Source organism: Acartia tonsa, chromosome 3 (assembly GCF_053477335.1).
Source record: "Acartia tonsa isolate MP-2025a chromosome 3, ASM5347733v1, whole genome shotgun sequence".
NCBI classification, from domain to species: domain Eukaryota; kingdom Metazoa; phylum Arthropoda; class Copepoda; order Calanoida; family Acartiidae; genus Acartia; species Acartia tonsa.
This window is the reverse complement of record NC_137262.1, coordinates 21,292,466-21,312,631: the sequence shown is the minus strand read 5'-3', so window position 1 is coordinate 21,312,631 and position 20,166 is coordinate 21,292,466. Positions and strand designations below refer to the sequence as shown.

General features: G+C 27.1%; 2 protein-coding genes across 8 annotated transcripts in view; both read left to right on the top strand.

Annotated features, from left to right (window-relative positions):
• Positions 1-544: 544 nt before the first annotated feature.
• Positions 545-12,709, top strand: LOC145313624 (uncharacterized). The gene is made up of 12 exons (XM_080153111.1): positions 545-1,082; positions 4,514-4,593; positions 6,192-6,246; positions 7,340-7,435; positions 7,941-7,986; positions 8,247-8,315; positions 9,168-9,246; positions 11,500-11,529; positions 11,704-11,807; positions 11,925-11,988; positions 12,181-12,260; positions 12,457-12,709. The coding sequence occupies exons 1-12, from the start codon at positions 1,033-1,035 to the stop codon at positions 12,634-12,636; spliced, it is 933 nt and encodes a 310-aa protein (XP_080009237.1). The 5' UTR covers positions 545-1,032; the 3' UTR covers positions 12,637-12,709.
• Positions 12,655-20,166, top strand: part of LOC145313623 (uncharacterized) — a 21,597-nt gene continuing 14,085 nt past the window's right edge. For 2 of the 7 annotated variants that reach the window (XM_080153110.1, XM_080153109.1), the window contains exon 1: positions 19,212-19,764. In XM_080153110.1, the coding sequence (XP_080009236.1) occupies positions 19,710-19,764 (55 nt within the window). In that variant the 5' untranslated portion in view covers positions 19,212-19,709. Of the gene's footprint in view, positions 12,716-12,898; positions 13,043-13,839; positions 13,932-14,024; positions 14,081-14,274; positions 14,314-15,292; positions 15,367-15,638; positions 15,673-15,934; positions 16,022-18,868; positions 18,933-19,211; positions 19,765-20,166 lie in introns of those variants that run through there. The other 5 variants (XR_013877425.1, XM_080153106.1, XM_080153108.1 and 2 more) reach the window with 4 other exon arrangements.

The following is a 20,166-nucleotide window of genomic DNA, read 5'->3' as shown; positions in this document are numbered from 1 at the left end:
ATCTGTGCATATAAAAGGTAACACTCAAATTTGCCTTTTTTGGTATTTTCCTCATTTTTCCTTGAAATATAAAGATATCTTAAAACTGATTGATTGGGCCTGTAAAGGAACCATTTGAGTATCTTTGATCAAAAAAGGTCTGATTTATGAGCAATCTTGACCAAGTTGTGGCTAAATAATAATGAAAGACATAAAAAGTTAACACACTTTATAAGAACTTATATACTTGCTATATTTATAGGTTATTTCAAGAGAAATGTCTTTTTTAAAAACTTAATTATGCATAGAAAATAAAAGAATTTTATAAAATGCTTTATATATTTAGAAAATTTGTTCTGGTCCATTTATGTTTCAAATATTTAAAAATTATTATTTCAACAAATTATGTCTTAAAAACCGGTTTTTCCAAAGGCCTTAATTTTGAAGATATTTTGGTTTAAAGGTTGAGGAAAAATATGCACATTTTTAAAATTCAAATTGCATGGCTTGTATTAATAGTAGAAAAATGTTTTGCATACCGTTAGAATGGTCATAAACTCTAGTTTTTGGAAATATATTTTTGTGCTATTTGTAGTTTAGGAGCTACGTTGAAATATGTGAGAAAAAGGATGAAAAGTTTAATTTGAGTTGGAACATTTTACTATTTAGCTCCTATACTATACATAGCACAAGAATGGTTCCTATATTTCCAAAAACTTGAGCTTATGATGATTCTAACGACATGCATAACATTTTTCTATTTTTAATACAAGCCATGCAATTTGAATTTTAAAAATGTGCATATTTTTTCATAAACCTTTAAACCAAAAAATCTTAAATTAAGTTTTTATAAAAGACATTTCTCTTGTAACACCCTGTAGTATAGGAGCTAAAATGTTCCAACTGGCCTAAATTTCTTTAATCTTTCTCATATATTTACAAGTTTTTTTTAAAGTACAGTTTAAACTTTTGTGGACCTAAAGAGTTACTTTAGAAAAAGAAATAGCAAAATGACCCTCTTTTATAAGTGAAAAAATTTGTTATTACAGAACAATGCCAGGCCCAAAAAAAAGGTTTGAAGAGAAAAGAAAAAAAACCTTCAGGTAAAAAAGGTGTATATATGTGTTCTAACTTGAAAACAGGAGTGGTGTAAGGGGACTATCCTTGAACAAGAGTAAGTGATTTCAAGCACCTTCCAGCATTGATCCATAGTATTTTTTTAGTGAATAAATTAGGTTTATGTTTAATATTTTGTTTATCAACTAAATAGTTAGGTTGCATCATGGTTTTATATGAAAAAAAAATTTGAAATGTTAAGCATTGTTAGGTGCAACATCATCAAATGTTTTGTTGAGTTCAAACTGTTGTTTAAATTATTGTGATTAAAAATGTACATTTAGAAAAAGGGTTGGTAACTTGTCATATTTTAAACAGTTTTATTAATGTACTTTTGCAATTTACAACATTTGATGCTTTTATGTTGTGTTATTTACTTTGTCCTTTGAACCTAACAAAGCATTTGATGATATTTCCTTAAAAAATGCTTTACATTTCAAAGTTTTTTTCATATAAAACATAAACCAAGTATATTCACTAAAAAAATACTATAGATCAATGCTGGAAGGTGCTTAGAATCACTTGCTCTTGTTTGTGGATAGTCCCCTTTGGCATGGCAGTTGCAATAATGTGGTAAATTATTTCTTTTAGAAAAAGCAGCGACCAGACCGCTGTTCTCAATGGAAATATTTTTTTTATTTAAGATGTGAAATAAAATTTTTTGTCATTGAAAGAAAACTACAGTGTCTGCCTTTTAGATGGTTTTTAGCTATTATTATATTTTTCCATATCTTTGGTGTTATTGGTCTGATTTTGTTGTTAATTATGTTAATATAAGAGGGATAGTTGCATGAAGTACATTTCAGGAAAATGATTTCAAGCAGAAGTATATATACGTCAATAAATTATTCATCATGCTGTTTCTGTAAAAAAAGATATCTATTTTCATAGAATATTTTATAATATATGTTTTTCAAGTCGTGATATTTTTAAAACTACATAGTAGAAAAATATGCCATTCACTAAATTCAAGTTTAAATGCATTTTGTGCAACTACCCCTTTCCCCATTGTTTCAAGAAATATCTATCCTAGTTGGACTGCCTCTAGTTTTTTCAATGTTATTTTTTTGTAGGTAAGATAGAGACAAATAACGTTTCATGTTTAATTTCTCAAAAAAAATCTATTCTTGATTTTAAACTGTTTTTAACCTATTTTTAAAACATATATCAAAAATATACTATGACATCAGTAGAATCAAACTGCAGAGCCTAAATTTGAATTAAGTCCCCAATAAACTTTTTGGGGGGGATTTAAAAATTAATTTTAACTGTTGCTGTGATCCTTTTTGATCAGAGCAAAAGGTCTTTTTTTATTTGGGTAAAATTCGTAGCTTTTAGAGTGTTTTGCTTCATAAATACAGTATGACCCTCGAAAAAGTATTTTTTAGGGTGTACAGCCCTTATTTCTTTATGTATCTTTAAAAGTAGCATATGTCCGTGTTCTCTGTACATTTCCACACAAGCATATATAAAAATTTTAATTTTACCTCCATTAACACCGGAGATTTTAGAGCTAAAGTTTTGAAAAAGTGACTGAGCAAAAAGTAACTTTTAACATGAAACGACTTTTTTACCAAAATTAAGGTAGAAATCCTTTTATTTTTGTTACTAGCAGAAACTTTATACAAAAATGAAATAAAAAATTTAGATTTTAAGTAAAAAGCATTTTTTTATACATATTTTTTGAGTCTTTTAAGCTTAATGGTATTTTGAAAAACATACTTATTAGGCAAAATTGTTTTAGATTGAAAAACCAAATAAATCTTTATGAATTTAACAGGAAAATTAATTTTGTTTCATAATCCTAACTTTATTAACAAAAAAGTTATAAAGAAAATAAAATTACAATATAATGATTTTTTAGTCTAAAAAGCTTAATTAAACCCCTATTTAGAGATTGACATGTCAGAAAAGGGGGCGGAGCAACTGTCATTATTAGTCATAATTAATCCTTTTCATAAATAAGGGTAAGTAAATAGCTTGAAAATTCATTTAGTAGTATTTTTTGTCTGTAAAAATTGATATTTTTTTGTGGAATAAAAAAGAAATAATTAGTTAACTTGTTTTTCTTTGTATATCATTCTTTACTTACCAGAAAGACATAACCATCCTAAAATTCTAAGAAACCAAAAAAAAATTTTTCTCAGTCACTTTTTTAAAACTTTAGCTCTAAAAATCTCTGGTGTAAATGGAGGTAAAATTAAAATTTTTATATATGCTTGTGTGAAAAAGTACAGAGAACACGGACATATGCTACTTTTAATGATATATTAAGAAATAAGGGCTGTACAACCTAAAAAAAACTTTTTCGAGGGTCATACTGTATAGTATTCTGGTATAGAGTAAAATTAGGCCTTTTGATTTCATCTAAATTAATTCATTAAAAACTTAATTCTTTACAATATATCAATGAATTAACATTATTGTGATTGTTTTCTATCACTTATTTAAAACACAAAAAAATTGGCTGTAAAGGGTTAAATAGTGTAAGATGACAACAAACGTTTATGCAATACAACAAATTTATTTTTGTCACATATACAAATATGATAAAATATAAGATTATTCAAACATATTTTTTAAAATATTTTTAAAAAGTATGTATCTTTTATGTGTATTGTTTTCATTCTTTTCATTTTAATTAAATAAAAATTATTTAACTACATTGGAAATAAGTCACTTTGTGAAAACACTCTTTTTTGAATTGTAAAGAACTGAAATTAAACAAGACTTCTAATTGGTTCAGACTTCAGAATTATATGTTTTATTTTAATGTTAGATTTTTCTATAAAATTAATTGTTTTAGAAAAAAAAATATTTTCAATGAACATAGTAAGGTTTTTTTTACTGTATCAATATAAAGTGAATTATAAAAATTGGTTTAAAAGCCACAATATAACCCCGAGTAAAAAAGACCTTTTGCTCTGGTCAAAATGACCAGAGCATCAGTAAATATTAATTTTTAACTCCCCCAAAAAAAGGTTATTGGGGACTTAATTCAAATTTGGGCTCTGCAGTCTGATTCTACTGGTGTCATAGAATATTTTTGATATATGATTTAAAAATAGGTTAAAAACAGTTTAACAAATACTCCTAATATCTATTTGTATTTATTCCCATGCACAGTTATGGTTGTTGGTATCCTTGTTTGGTTCTAACCTGACCATACTAGAAAATTACCATAATTGAACAATAATATTCTAATATGTGGCAGGATATATTGATTAATGATTGATTATTGATAAATTAATGCCTTTTATGCACTATGCAATAAGTAATAAAAAAAAGTTTGACCCCACATTACACCATAGAGTTATACTTTTCTGATAGGACAAAGTCCACTAAAACATAAGGCTGATGAATCAAAATCAAATTAATCAATCAATGAATTACCTATTTTATTAATTCTTTATTGTAGTGAAGCTAAGGTTCATACTGAAATAGAAACCGGTAGAAAATCATTCCTATCAAAACGTAACCGAAATAGTCCTAAAGGAGGTAATACTAATGATTTAACTCTTAATGGTTTGGGAGAGGGGGGGATTTAGATCTACAAACTCTCCAGTTTTGTGTATCCTATTTTCTTTGTGTTAAAGATAGAGGGTTACAACTGTCGCATCAAATAACAAACAAATTACAAGTTAAAGTACAAATTACTTTAAGTTTATTTATAATGACAATAAAAATATGATTTAATATAGTTAAATAGTCCACAAATTTATATAAATTACAATGATCAGCAAATGGTAGTCTCTGTGTCAAATCACAGCAGGACAAGGTAACGTAGAAACACGTCATCATTACCACACAACTAAGTGTGTTGATTATACAAAACTAAGAGTTAATATTCTTTATATATCCGTTATATAGTCATGAAGATTATTGATAGAAAAATTAATTTTACCAGTTGGATTTGTTTTACATTAAAAAAATGCATAATTTGTGATTAGAAAATTTACATTTTCAGAAAAAAGATTGTAAGCGCATAAGAAACAAAAATACCATCAAACACATATAATTTCTTATTACAATAAATCTAAAATAATTTGACACCACTGACATAGTAGGCATGCTGTTTCTGTGAAAATAAGACAGCTAATTAAGTTGCATGTTTCACAAGGATAGGTTAAGTTTTCCCAAGTAGAAATATAGGAAGTCCAAAATTATTGCTGAAAATAAACAACAATATATTGTAATCAAAATTAAACTTATTTATTTAACCTATTTTTGAAAGGTATATCAAAAATATACTCTGACACCTGTAGAATCGAACTGCAAAGCTATAAATGAGAATAATAGCCCACATTGATTTTTAATAGGATTTTCAAGTTTATTTTTTACTACAGATTAAGGAAATTTTACTGAACTGTCTTTTCTTTTTGGGTCAAATTCTTGCTTCAAAGCATTTTCTTCATAATATGATAAAAAGATAATGATAGTAAAAAAATAGCTCTTTTGATTTTATATTCATAATTATTCATTAAATGTGAAAGATGTAGGTCATATCTTTGAATTAACATAAAAACTATGATGATTCAGCATTAACCAATGACAAAGCTACAAATCTTTTACAGGGTGTTTCAAAAATTTCTCATTTGTCCAAATATGGAGTGCCTACGCCAAATTTACTTCAAATGTATTCTAAGATGGATGATATTCATTCTCAAGGCAATAAATGGGCAAAATTTTTTTCCTCACAGTGTCAAAAGTTCAAAAAACATGTTGTGACATTTTTGTTGGGACATACTGTAATTCATTATTAATTTAAACTTGAAAATTACGTAAAATTGCCTTTTTTTCATTGTGAAAACACCGCAGTGAGAAAATGTGCAAAAAACGGACTTTAAATAGATTAAAAAGGTTATAAATCACTCAGCCCTTAGTTTTATGATCAAATGAAGGGGACTAGAAGTTTTTATCAAAATCTGAGACCTCATGTTTTTTCGTAAATAATGAGCCTATAGTAAAAATTAACTTTGAAATCCTAATAAAAATCAATATGGACAATTGTTCTCATTTTTGGCTTTGCAGTATGATTCAGAGTATATTTTTGATATACCTTTCAAAAATAGGTTAAAAACAGTTAAAATATATAGTTTTTGACTGGAAACATGGAGAACAATTGGCAGAACATCCTCGATATAGGGCTAGGTAAGAGATTTTGTAAGAGGAAGATTTATGATGTATCAAATTAGAATAATATTATAGTTGCTTAAAAGGCTAATATAGGTTGAATATAATATGGGCTCAAAAAATCCATGCCATTCCATAGATTATAAATAACTTAAAGATATTGACATATTAAATTGTATAAGTATGTTTATGGCTTAAAACCTTGATATCTGAAGATAATTTTATGTAGTTAGTGTGGTTCCCTAAGAACTCCAAACACCCTACATCACACAAGGCTTAGTCGGAAGGTTAAATTAAAAAGCTTTCATTAAATTAATAAAATGGAAACCGATTATCAATGTATTTTATTGTAACTTGGATTTTTTCTTCCTGAACAATATTCCCCAACAAAATATAGAGTATATGAATTTTATTTTGAAAAACACCTTTGCAGGAGAAATTTTATTTCATGTTAGTATGAAAATGGTAATTGTTATAAGGGGGGGGGGGGAAGTTTGTACAGTTATAGGAAATGAAAATTCAGTATCAAATTTTGGCCTGGCCGTTTGGGCTTGTTTTTATAGTTATCAACCTAATTCTTTTTGTAAGCTCTTTTATATGATTGGATCTACCTGTAAAACTTTGAAAATTGAATTTTGGGACTTTCCCTCTAGGGGCTAGTGGGGCAAAAGACCCCCCGAAACACTAAAAATGCATGACAATATAACAATCAATTAGACTTAAGAAAAAAAGTGAAAAAAAAAACGATTTTGTTGGTCAACTGACTAATCATATGTCAAGGTAGACACTAAAGTTGCAATATTTACTTAAGGATTTTTTTTGATTTTTAAATTTGGCATAGATATCCTAAAAGTATATAATTGCACCTATATTTTGAGCCCATATCAACCTATATTCACCCTTTAAATGGATTGTGCATGAAAAAAGTTCTAATCTGATTATCAATCATTAATTTTTTAAACGCACATTTAGCTTTACTGATCAACCAAAATGTTAACAAAAATATTAATGATTCATATCCTTTTTTTTGACATTTCTTGAGTAAAAAATTGGAAAAACTATTTTGTTTATCATGATTTTTTTAAGTTTGCATAAAAATAACAATATTAAGGAATTGGAGCTTTTGGTATCCCATTATGGTATACGCATTAGAGAAATTAAACAAGATTGGAGGGCATGGCTTCGCTTTATTAACAAGCAGATATAGGTAAAAAGTAATGTAATATAATAAGGAGGAATAGACTGTCTATTTGGGGAGGCTTCTGGGAGTGTAATTGGGGGTAGGATAAAATCTTCTTAGGTTATTATTTAAACCTTAAGTTTACATGAATAATGAACCAATTAAGTTCTCTTGTTTAGGCTTTACATAAGTCTTAGAGCTGATTTCAGCTTTTAATTTCAAGTCTATTTTAATTTTTTTTAAAAAAGCCCCTAGATAAGTCCTGGGATGGTTTTGACTGTTTTACTTTAAGCCATTTTTTATCTTCTCTATGGCGCTAGTGTATTGAATGCTAGGGATGCATATGCTGATTTAATATACAAATAAATAATAAAGAACATTTTAATGTTTATTTCTCAAAATCTTTTTAAAGTGGTAATTTTTCATCAATACAATTGCAGCTTAATAAGGTGTAATAAATATAACTAGTTTATTACTTGCTATTATGTATTAAGCTCTAATTATATTTGAAGACAATTTCCCCTTTAATCAGGAACCACTTTTACATGGAAAACTTTGACTGTATAGAAGTATGGGAGGTAAAAAAATTACTATTAAAATTTAAAGAGAATTCATCGAACTCTTTTTAACCTATTTCTGAATCATACACCTATAGAATCATACTGCATAATTGAAAATAAAAATAAATTCCATAAACCAGTTATTTACAAAATTATGAATAATTACTAATGGCAATAATTTTTGTCATTCTTTTATAAATAGTTTATAGTAAATATAATTTTTCTATAATATTAAAAATTGTAATTTCTTCACTTACAAAGAAAAAATCTTTCTATAGGGTTATGATCAAGTTTCCAAGAATTGGAATGTAGTTCCAACAGTTGAAAATACATTTTTAGAGAATTCTGTAAGTAGTCTCTTATATTTATAAGGTGTCCCAAAATAAACTGCATTTTCCAGTTCTTAATGATTTATTTTTAGTTTATTTTCTATGGCAAAGTCATTTTTAGTAAGAAATCTCTTACAATACTAAGTGCAATTAAAAATAAAACAAGTTACTTTTTATTTCATCTCAATATCTTTAAAATTAAACAAGTTATCTTGATCTAAAATTGTTGCTAAAACTGCTTTTTCTTTCATAATTATGTTATGAGTTCATGTCATATTTATACTGTCATATTGGGATCAAATCCAAAAAAAAAAATTTTAATTAAATTATAAATGTAATAATTAGAATATTTTGTTAAGCATGTTAAAATGTGGTTTTTAAGTAAAAAGAAGATTTTAAACAAAACATTATAGCACTAAATTCTACAGAATAAAGCAACACACATACTTTTCAAATTTTTCAAGCTAAAAAAAGTGCTGCTATTTTAGGAGTTTTTGGAAATCCTTCTTGTAAAATTGATACATATTTTTATAGAGAATGAGTATATGATTTTTTTTTCATACTCGTACTAATTGTTTCTCAAAACCAGAAAATGCAGTTTACTTTTGGACACCTTTTATAAAATGGTTAGATTTATATAGTTTTTAATCATGCTTATTATTTCAAGATTTTTTTTTAAAAACCTCCTGTAGAAACTTAACTTCTGTAGTAGATATTATTATATTAAACATAAGATAGTATATTTACTAAAAAATACTCAGGTTTTTCAATATTTCATTAATCACAATAACCCTTCTTATTTTTTTCAAATTTCTATTCTATTAATTTCTTTAATTTTCTGAATTACAGCTCATATTTTAATTTTGTAAGATAAATAACCGTACGGCTGCTCTGGAAGAGATGATTAATGATGGCGAAATGGATTGTTATGACAATGATAATATTGATGGTACATTTTTTTTAAATGCCTATAACTTTTTTGTTATTGAAGATGGAAAGCTTCAAATTTGGAGTATTGGGTCTACTTGTGGCAATATTTCAGCAGTTAAATCACTGTTTTTTAATTTGTATTTCTTGTACAATCTGTTTATTTCATTATCAACCTCCATGTCCTCAAAGAAAAATTATCTGGTGTAAAGAAAAAAAGGGTAGTTTCAGAAATTGATTTGAAATAAGATTAAGAGATTTTTATACAGTATGACCCTCGAAAAAGTATTTTTTTAGTATCTGCAGCCCTTATTTCTCAATAAATTATTAAAAAATGTATATGTCCTTGTTCTCTATAGATTTCCACATAAGTAGATATAAAAATATTTTTTTTACCTCCATTAACACTGGAGATTTTTAGAGCTAAAGTTTTGAAAAAGTGACTGAGGAAAAAGTAACTTTTAACATGAAACGACTTTTTTACCAAAAAGCATTTTTTTACACATATTTTCTTAGTCTTTTTAGTTTAATGATATTTTGAAAAACTTACTTATTAGACAAATTTGTTTTAGATTAAAAAACCAAATAAATCTTTATGAATACAGCAGGAAAATTGTTTTTCTTTCATAATCATAACTTTAATAACAGAAAAGTTATAAAGAAAATAAAGTTAGAACATAATGATTTTTTAGTCTAAAAAACTTAGTTAACCCCCTATTAAATGATTGAGATGTCAGAAAAGGGGGCGGAGCAACTGTCATAATTAATCTTTTTCATAAATAAGGGTAAATAAATAACCTAAAAGTTGCAAATAATCAATTCATTCAGTAGTATTTTTTGCCATATAAAATTGATATGTTTTGGTGGAATAAAAAAGAAATAATTAGTTAACTTGTTTTTCTTTGTGTATTATTATTCAGTTTCCAGAAAAACACAATATAACCATCCAAAAATTATGAGAAACAAAAAAAATTTTTCTCAGTCACTTTTTTAAAACTTTAGCTCTAAAAATCTCTGGAGTTAATGGAGGTAAAACTAAAATTTTTATATCTACTTATGTGGAAATCTATAGAGAACAAGGACATAAATAAGGGCTGCAGATGCTAAAAAATACTTTTTCGAGGGTCATTCTGTATTATTTCCTGTCTATCCATACTTAAATTGTTTTTAACCTATTTTTAAAACGTATATAAAAAAGATACTATGACACCAGTAGAATGAGACTGCAGAGCCTAAATTCGAATTAAGTCCCCAATAAACTTTTTTGGGGGGATTTAAATATTAAATTTTACTGTTGCCGTGATCATTTTGACCAAAGCAAAAGGTCTTTTTTTTTATTTGGGTAAAATTCGTAGCTTTTAGAGTGTTTTGCTTCATAAATATTGTATTCTGGTATAGAGTAAAATTAGGCCTTATGATTTTACTATAAAAATTCACTAAAAAGTTAATTCTTTATAATATATCAATGAATTAACATTAACATGTTTGTGTTCTCTTACTTATTTTAAAAACATAAAAAATGGCTGTAAAGGGTTAAATGACAACAAATGTTTATGCAATACAACAAATTTATTTTTGTCACATATACAAATATGTTATAAAATAAGATTAATCAAACTTATCTTTTAAAATAATTTTAAAAAGTATGTATCTTTTATGTGTATGGTTTTCATTCTTTTCATTTTAATTAAATAAAAAATATTTAACTACATTGGAAATAAGTCACTTTGTGAAAACACTCTTTTTTTGAATTGTAAAGAATTATAAAAAACAAGACTTCTTATTGGTTAGATTTCAGAATTATTTGTTTTATTGTAAATGTTAGATTTTTCAATAAAATTAATTGTTTTGGAAAAAAAAATTATTTCCAATGAACAGAGTAATGTTTTTTTATTGTATCAATATAAAGTGAATTATATAAAAATGTTCTGTAAGCCACAATATTACCCAAAGTAAAAAAAGAGCTTTTGCTTCGGTCAAAATGATTACAGCAACACTAAAAATTAATTTTTAAATCCCCCAAAAAAAGTTATTGGGGACTTAATTCAAATTTGGGCTCTGCAGTCTGATTCTATAGGTGTCCTAGTATATTTTTGACCCCCCATTCAAAAATAGGTTAAAAACAGTTTAAAGCATTTATTACTAAGGTTTTCAATTTCTTCTTTAATCTAACTAATCATACTAAAGCAGTTAAAAGAAAACTAATCCATATACCCTTACTTTCTAAGTGCATTTCACAGAACTTGATATCAAGAATGATTAATATCTGTTATAGATAGAAATGATGCAGATATCAGTGTTGATGGTAAGAAATATTAACAGTTTATCTTGGCATTTACATTATCTATTATTATATAAATTATATGAAATAGTTAAGAAGTTTTTATCAGAACTTCTGGAATTAAAAATGCACTATATATTTTATATTTTATGTGAAAAACAAATAAATACTTATTAATCTCAAATAAATTGCTTTAAGGAAGTTCTACAATAACAGAACTTAGCAACAATCAAATGTTCAACAGTTCCTTTGAAAGTGATCTTGATGAATTCAATGACCAAGAAACTGAAGAACCTTACAATGTATGACTTTTTACATTAAACAATTATATTCTTTACACTCATCAATCTTTTATTTTCATTGTATTTTGTATCTAGTAGATTTTTATTTTTTCAATGGATATTTTTTTCTTTATTAAGATGCCTCTAAATACTGACTTGGGTCCAGTGGAAAATTTAGGAGAACAGCTATCTAACATCTCAAGTAATTACAATTTGAAATTCATTTACAATTTTTGTTGCACATGTAAATATGAGTGCACTGTGCAATTAAAACTTCAATGTGGAATAATATTATTTTTCTTGACTACCTTTGATTTAGTCAGACACACAAATCCATAATATAAAATATAAGGATAAAATTTACTCATTAAAATTTTTTTTTATTGTTCAATAGGTGTACCTGATTTGAGCAATCCAATTTCAGATGCAAATTGTAATGTTTGCCAAGAAAAATTTGATGGAAAAAAAAGCAAGGTAATTAAGTATTCATCATCAATATTAATAGTTAATCCAGACAACAATAAATTAAACTAAATTTGGCGGTTTGGCAGCTGACTGGTGCAATTTTGAAGCTTAATAAATAATATAATTTAGTATTTTCAAAGTGTTACATTCATATTGGGCCAAAAACAATAAATAAAAATAATAACATAAACATTTTGTTTATTAGGATTGGTGGAAGAAATGGCGGATTTCATGTTCACAATTAAATTGCCCCTGGTGGTCCCACAATGAATGTTTAAGTAAATTGCCAGGAATAAAAAGAATGTCGAAACAAGAAATTTTAACTATCACTCAGGAAAATTCTCAAAAAAAAATTAACATATTTTGCCAGAGGCACAAAACATAAATTTTGAATGACATTTGAATAAATTTTTTTTTCAGACACAAAAATGGAAAATGTTGACATTTTTAAAACATTAAAAAAGGTTTATTTACTTTTTAAAATTAGGAAAAACTGGTTGTTTGCTTAATATGATACTTTATATAAATTAGCATATGTTAATTTTTAACATTTGGCTATAAGATTAAGATTCATATATATTACATTTTAAAACTTTCAGAATTACATCTGATAAATAAATTACATTTTATATCATATATAATTATAGGCTGCTTTAGATGATATGAAAAACATGAAGAATTTAGACTTTGATGATATTCTAAATTATGAAACAAGAAAATGGTTGTTTGAAAGACCACCCATTATCCTAAACTTTTTTTTAAAACTAATGGATCTTAAGGATTTACAAGGGGTGAGCCTTGTTTTATTATTTGTATCATAAAAATATTAAATATTATCTATAATACAAAGTAGTAGCTTTATGTCTGTCTGTCTGTCCAACTGTCTGTCCCTTAAGATCTTGGTAACCACTGAACCAATTGGATTCTATTCTACAGGGAATATACCTACTGTATTTGGAAGTACTTCTTAACATTCACTGTACAGATGTACATGTGTGAGATAAACTAATTGGCAGCATAGCCTAGTACTTTAGCATTTAGCACTTCCTGGCTTGGTATATAAAGGCATGGATTGCTTTTTAAATTTAGTTTCAGAAACTCTTTTAACTTAGTATTAGATTTACCACTAAATCACGGTATGTTTTGCTTCTTTAGAAAATATTAGAGATATCTATTGTATATTATAGGCAGTATTCAAGGATAGATATATGGGCTAGTGTAGCATTTTCCATTGTAAATTGATAACTCTCTTCATAATTAAGCTCATAATAGAATACCTTTTTAAAGTCAATATAGGGATTGCAGCAACATAGGTACCTACCAAAGTTTTTCTTTCTATTTATGACCGCCACAAGAACATTGCAGCTTGGATTACACATACAAATTTTATGTTTGAGGGTTGACTTCCCTTTACCTCATAGAGTGAAGCCCATAAAGACTAGGGGCAAAGCTGCTAGTAATTTAAGAACTATTACCTCTTTTAAAAGCAGGAAACTTTTTATATATTTAGAGACATATGAATAATGAAGCACCACCTTCAAATTTTGTAATATCTTTATAGATTTCTAAAATCTATATTTTTTTCTAGATATCAAATGATGATCTATACAATCTCAATAAAATAATTGAGATGTATTATAACTCTATTTGTAAAAGAAGAAAATTTCCTCTGTCCACAAGGTAAACCTTTTTTAAACAATAAGAATTGCTTCTATATTATCTTGGTATGCTTATAAACTATGCTATGCATGACTAATTCATATATTTTTGTAGGGAAAACATACTTGTCTATTTGGAAACAAGATCAAAAAATTTGCTTCAGTTATTAGGTATTATCAATTTGAATAATTTTAAATTTGCTGTACATCTAAAAGGCATTACTTTTTAGTTTTTCTGACAAATTCTGAAGTAACTTCTGATACAAAAATGCTACAAACACTATGATTAATGAAAAGTTGCCAAAATGGGTCAGATGAAAAGATTGATTATTAATAGGCATTTTAATACTTTGATTTATTAATAGGAACAAATACTGCTGGTGGAGGCTATCATTACATAAAAGGTATCACTCAAATACTGTTTTCTGTTAATAGACACAGTACATCTAGATGGTCCAACTAGTGACTTATTTGTCAATATAATATTTAGAAAGCTAACTTTATTAAAAGAATTTAATAACTAACTTAATAAAGTCATATGCTTCACATTATAGGAGGGAAATTTTCTTATACACAAATTAATTTACCCATGAAAAGGTAAATCCTAAAATATGTGACAATTTATAGCTGACTCATAATACAAACAAAATGAAAAAGGGGGGGGTTTTAATGCAACTATCTCGTAATCAGTGAGCAAATGACACTAAGAATTCTGATTTCGACCTGAAATTTTGCATGAGTAATCCTTGGTAGGTCGATTTTCCCTAAATTGAACAAAAAGTTAGAAAAGTAGCGGCTAACGGCTGGCGGCTCAGCAGTTTTGCCATTTTTCGGCTACCTATTGTTCAAATTAGTCACATAACCTATCTCCACATAATACTCTTTGCTACTTCAAAACGCTATCAAACGGTTCTAGATGGTAGCTGTTGGTACTAGAAGTTTTAAAATGGTTTTTGCTATCCTTTAACATGAATTAAACCAAAAATATGTTTTAAACAGTTGATTCCTACGTAATTAATGATGGATTTACACTAAAAATAGGCAAAAAACGGCTAAACAGCCATGCTGCCAGCTGTTACTTTTTTGCTTTTTTCAATTTAGGGAAAATAGACCTACCAAGGATTACTCATACAATTTGCCATTTGCTCACTAATTACTAGATGGTTGCATTAAAACCCCCCCCCCCTTTATGAGATCTCTACTATGTTCCTTTAAAATTCTACTATTGGCAGAATTAGACAATATATCTCTTAAGTAACTCTATTTTTCCAGTTTTGAAATGTTATAAATTTGATGCATAACTTTACATAAAATTCAAACATATAATTATTATTTTTATACTTAAAATTTTGATTACAGTTTTTGTAGTGACACCCTTTTTAGAATTGATAGATAGCAAATCTGCAATCAGTCATGTGTCATCATCATCAGGGATTGTAATGATAGATAATGATCAGGTATTAAATTAAAGTAGATATTTTTATGACTTTTGAAAAAAAAGTTATATTGCTCAGTTCTTCCACGTTCAACCAATTCAAAACTTACCAAGGCTCTCTTCATTTAAATGGCCATGGGGTACCCAAAAAGTTTTCCAGTATGTGTTATTTTGTGTGTTACAGAAGAAGATTTAAACAAAAATATGTATATTTTTTTACAATGAATAAATATTGTGTTATATGTATCTTTGATAAAGATAACATATCAAATTTATTAATTTTAAATATTTTAGAGAATGATAAAGAATTACAACTTATCTAAACAAGGTATTATAAAAAACTTTCAAAATTTTCATTGTACTTAAAATATCATTATGAAATCTCTATAACTTTTTTGTTATTGAAACTGAAGGCTTTAAATTTTGGGTATTGGGCATGGCAGTCTTTCAGTAGTTCAAGCAGTATATTTCTTGCAGGGTTCCTTTAAGCCAGGGGAATGACTTTTTTTAAATATTCTGCTCGTAATTCATCTTTTTCATGATTATCATAAAAATATACTGTCTGCATATACATCAATCTTTTAATAAAGGAAATCATCAACAGAACATCATCACATCAGTTCTAAATATTTCCTCAACCCAACAAGAATCAGTGGATCTAACGAATTTTTATCCAGGTCTTTACTTTTTTAAAACAAAGTAAAATAACCCTTTCTCTCTACAAACCCTTAAAATCAGGCTTTTATGATTCATTCTGTATATTAGTCATAACACTTAATTATTCACATGACTATTTTTTTATAAAAACAAAACATGGTATCTCATTTCTCTCTTTTTGTTCAGGGACAAGGGAATAATATTCTGACAAACTATTCTAATGAAAAATTTCTGCACAACCCTCTTCCCTTTTTCCTCCCCTTCTTACCCACCCCTCTTCACTTGAATGAAATACTTTAAAAGGTTTCCTTAAACTGTTTTTAAAGTATTTTTGAATAAGGGGTCAAAAATATACTTTGCCACATTTAGAACAAGACTGCAGGGCCCAAATTTAAATTAGGCCCCCAAGTTAGTTTTTTTTTGGATTTTAAAGATTATTTTCTATAGTAGATTGGGTAATTTTTACAACAGCGGAAGCATTTTTAATTTTAATTGCTTTTTTCTTCCTTTCTTTTAATTTGTACACTCTACTATGCCCTTGATTGGGTATAACTAATAAAAAATATTTATGAAAGTAAAATACAATGGTTTAAGAATATCGTTCAGCTATATAATCTGCATTTTTGTTAACAAAACAACCTGGACGGTTAAATAAAAGGAATTTTGGACAATTTCTTTATTGAATAATTTTATCGTCTTTTCCCTGTAAAAAATTTTGGGGGTTAAAAGATACGAAAATTTTTGTTACGCGTATCTGCACCATTTTATAAGGTTTCTGGATAAATAACTTTTTATATTTTTTCCCCCAATTTATTCTAATTTCCTTAATGTAAAAATATAGAGGAAAAATTGGTATGATTAGTCATATTATTATAACTATAATTGGCCATTAAACTTTTTTTCATTATGTTAATTTTCTCTATTAAATTCATTTTTTCAGAAAAAATATTATTTGCATTTAACAGAGTACATCGTTTTTGTATGCTATGCATATAAAGTGAATTATTAAAATTCTTCCATAAGCTAAAATTTAACCACAAAATAAATAATTGATCAGCTGGGGTAAAAATTACCCAATCCAATATAAAAAATGATTTCTAAAATCCCCAAAAAAACTAACTTGGGGGCCTAATTTAAATTTAGGCCCTGCAGTCTTATTCTAAATGTGGAAAAGTATATTTTTGACCCCCTATTCAAAAATACTTTAAAAACAGTTTAATTGACCTAATATACTCAAATAGTTCCTTTACAAGCACCATCAATCAATTTTGAGATAACTCTTTATTTCAAGGAAAATTGACCAAGGTAAATTTGGGTGTTACCTTTTTTATGCTCAAGTACCATAAAATCAATAAAACAATATTTATTTATACTTTTTGTTGAAATATGAAGATATCTCAAAACTGATTGATTGAGCTTATAAACAAATAATTTGAGTATCTTAGTTTGAAAAGGCCTATTTTGTAAGCCTTTTTGTCTGAGTTTTGGCCAAATAATGATGCAACATATAATAAGGTAACAGTCTTTTTAGGAGACATAATCCACACCAACATCTCAGCAAACAAATTAAAACAAATTTTTGAAAATATACAAAACAGTCAAATCAAATTAAGAAAGTTGAGTCAATTTGCCATCACAAACCTTGTCAAGCATGTTAACAGTAATAAGGATTATAAAGATGAATTGTTACTGACAACCTCACTTCTCAAAAAAATTAACAAACGCTTTTGCCCAAACAAAGACTGTGAGCAAATCATGAATTCTACAGTGACTAGGTATTTACTGGTTAATTATTAAGATCTTCAGAAATTACTTTTTTTTGTATTTATGCCAATTATTCCTATTATAAATAACATTTGAATCACATTTTATATATAGAAGTTTCCTATAACCTTCAATGGTTGTAGGGGTTGGGTTGGGTTCAACAGTTCTCTGGTTTATCCTTCTCATTTTCTGCATGTGAAAGATAGTGTTTGATTGAGTTATTTTTCAAATATGTGTATGAAACATAACTGATTGTTAAAAATGTTTAAATCTATTCCTGGGGGGCCAAAGGATGCCAGCAAAGGACAACCATGTAATGAGCTAAAATATTTATTTTGACTTAAACAAAGCTTTTATGTTACCAAAATCTTTTTATAATCAATTTAAAATCAGTAATTTATTAGATGTTTCAAGTGTTTCAAAAAAACCAAGAACATCTCTTTTCAACATATAAAACAAGAGTTAGAAGCAAAAATTGAAACTAAAAAGCAAGAAACAACCTTCCTTCCAGAAAAACTTTTCAAAATTAAAAGTAAACCGGCCACAAATAATTTTCAACTTAATCCTGGAGCCCCAATTTTTACACCCCCCACAAAGACAAACAATTTTGTCAAAATACTGGATGAGTTATGTTTACGAAATAAGGAAAAGGGAGTAATAAAGATTTGAAAATAAGCAAGGAGAAACAAATTTTGTTTTTATTGTCTCTTGTTAATATGAATTATAAAATTCTGTCAATAGTAAGTGGATTAAATTAAGCAATTCTTTTGTTCCCTAAAATAAACAATTTTTCATAGTGTAAGTTCTGAATACTTCCTTGGTAACTAGGTACGTGATTTTGTACCAATGGGTGAAAGGACTTATATTACTGTTGGTGGAGGTAATTTACAATTTTTATAAACATAATTACTTAAAGTACCCATATAAAATCAATTTGAAGTACCTAAATTTGATTTGCTTTTAAATAAGAGATTTATAAAATATTTCCTGATCTTGAAAAAAATTGTACACTTTGATAGAAATAAAGTTAATACACAAAGTTGTTATATGTGAAAGAATTTATGTCACAGAAGCAGTTTGTCTGATAGATATATACTTTATAGATTGTGTTCCTGTTCCTGCAATGCTCAAGATTATAAGATATACCTTTACCTGTTTAAACTGTCGGTAAGTTTCATTTTATATTTTCCCAATTTTTTTTCTGAAATGGTTTAATTATAAACCTGTTCCCCTCTGTATTATTTACTTTTTCATTTCTTTAGAAAACGAATTTTTTGTGAGGATGAGGATCAGGTTAAAAAACATGTAATGGACTGTCCAAGCACTACTAACAATTCTATAGTTGAGCATCATGTGCAAGTATCAACTCAGGATATTTGTAGGAGTTATAAGATTAACATTCCTAATTTTCATGATTCACAATTTAACACTTTTTGACTGATCATATACCTTTTTTGGAGGGTATCATATGATTGACACAATAAATACACACTTTTTTTTGCATTTTTATATTATTAAACAAATTATATTGTTCAGTTGTAAATATTTTCAAAAGTAAAGTTTTCTGTAATAAGGGTAGTTCTGTTTGCATGAAGGTTTCATTTAGCTATTTTTGTTAATTTTGTTATACTTATGCAATAACATTCTGCTTGTTTGGTTCTGACACTCCACAGGTGTCAATATTTGTTTATCCTTCCATTTTAGAGCTTAGCTTTTATTGATGTTGCCATTCTTGTTTGATTATTGTGTATGATAAGATATTGTACACAATTTATGTATAATATTACACCTAAAAGTCTATATGTACAAATTGAAAAGACTGAATGCTTCATCTGGTTTTTAAATGGATCCAGTGGCTGCATAGGAATGGATGAACTTGTTTAACATTAGTGGATTAAATTTAATTCTTAAAAATTTTTATGTTAATCTATAAAATATAGTTATATGGTAAATTACCCTATGTTTATCCGCAGTTATAGAAGTGTTTTATTGAAAGCAGGTTATTATAGTTTCTTTTTCAAAATTAAACATAATGTAGTCTTTAAAGGATGCCTGCAAGAAATACCACACTTTAACTGCTGAAAGACTACCACAAGTAGACCCAATACAACAAATTTAAAGCCTTCAGCTTCAATAACAAAAAAGTTCTAGGCATTTCAAAATAGCATTTCATGTACAATGAAAATTTTGAAAGATTTACAATGCTCATAAAAGAAAAAACAATTTTAAATTACGTCGCCTAGACATAAAATTATAACCTTATCTTTGGCAGAAATTTAGATTGCTGGTAACTGATTACATTTTACAATAAAAACACCACATTTCATAGTCAAAATCTATGAAAACAATTTGAATTAAATTGCATTTGTGAACGAATATCATAGCGGAAACAAAGGGGAAA

Bases quoted from the DNA above. Each gene is read 5' to 3' on its own strand.
- LOC145313624 (XM_080153111.1), top strand. From the start codon at position 1,033: ATGCCAGGCCCAAAAAAAAGGTTTGAAGAGAAAAGAAAAAAAACCTTC. The intron at 8,316-9,167 runs GTAAGTAGTCTC...TAATTTTGTAAG, and splicing joins ATACATTTTTAGAGAATTCT to ATAAATAACCGTACGGCTGC. The intron at 11,989-12,180 runs GTAATTACAATT...ATTGTTCAATAG, and splicing joins ACAGCTATCTAACATCTCAA to GTGTACCTGATTTGAGCAAT.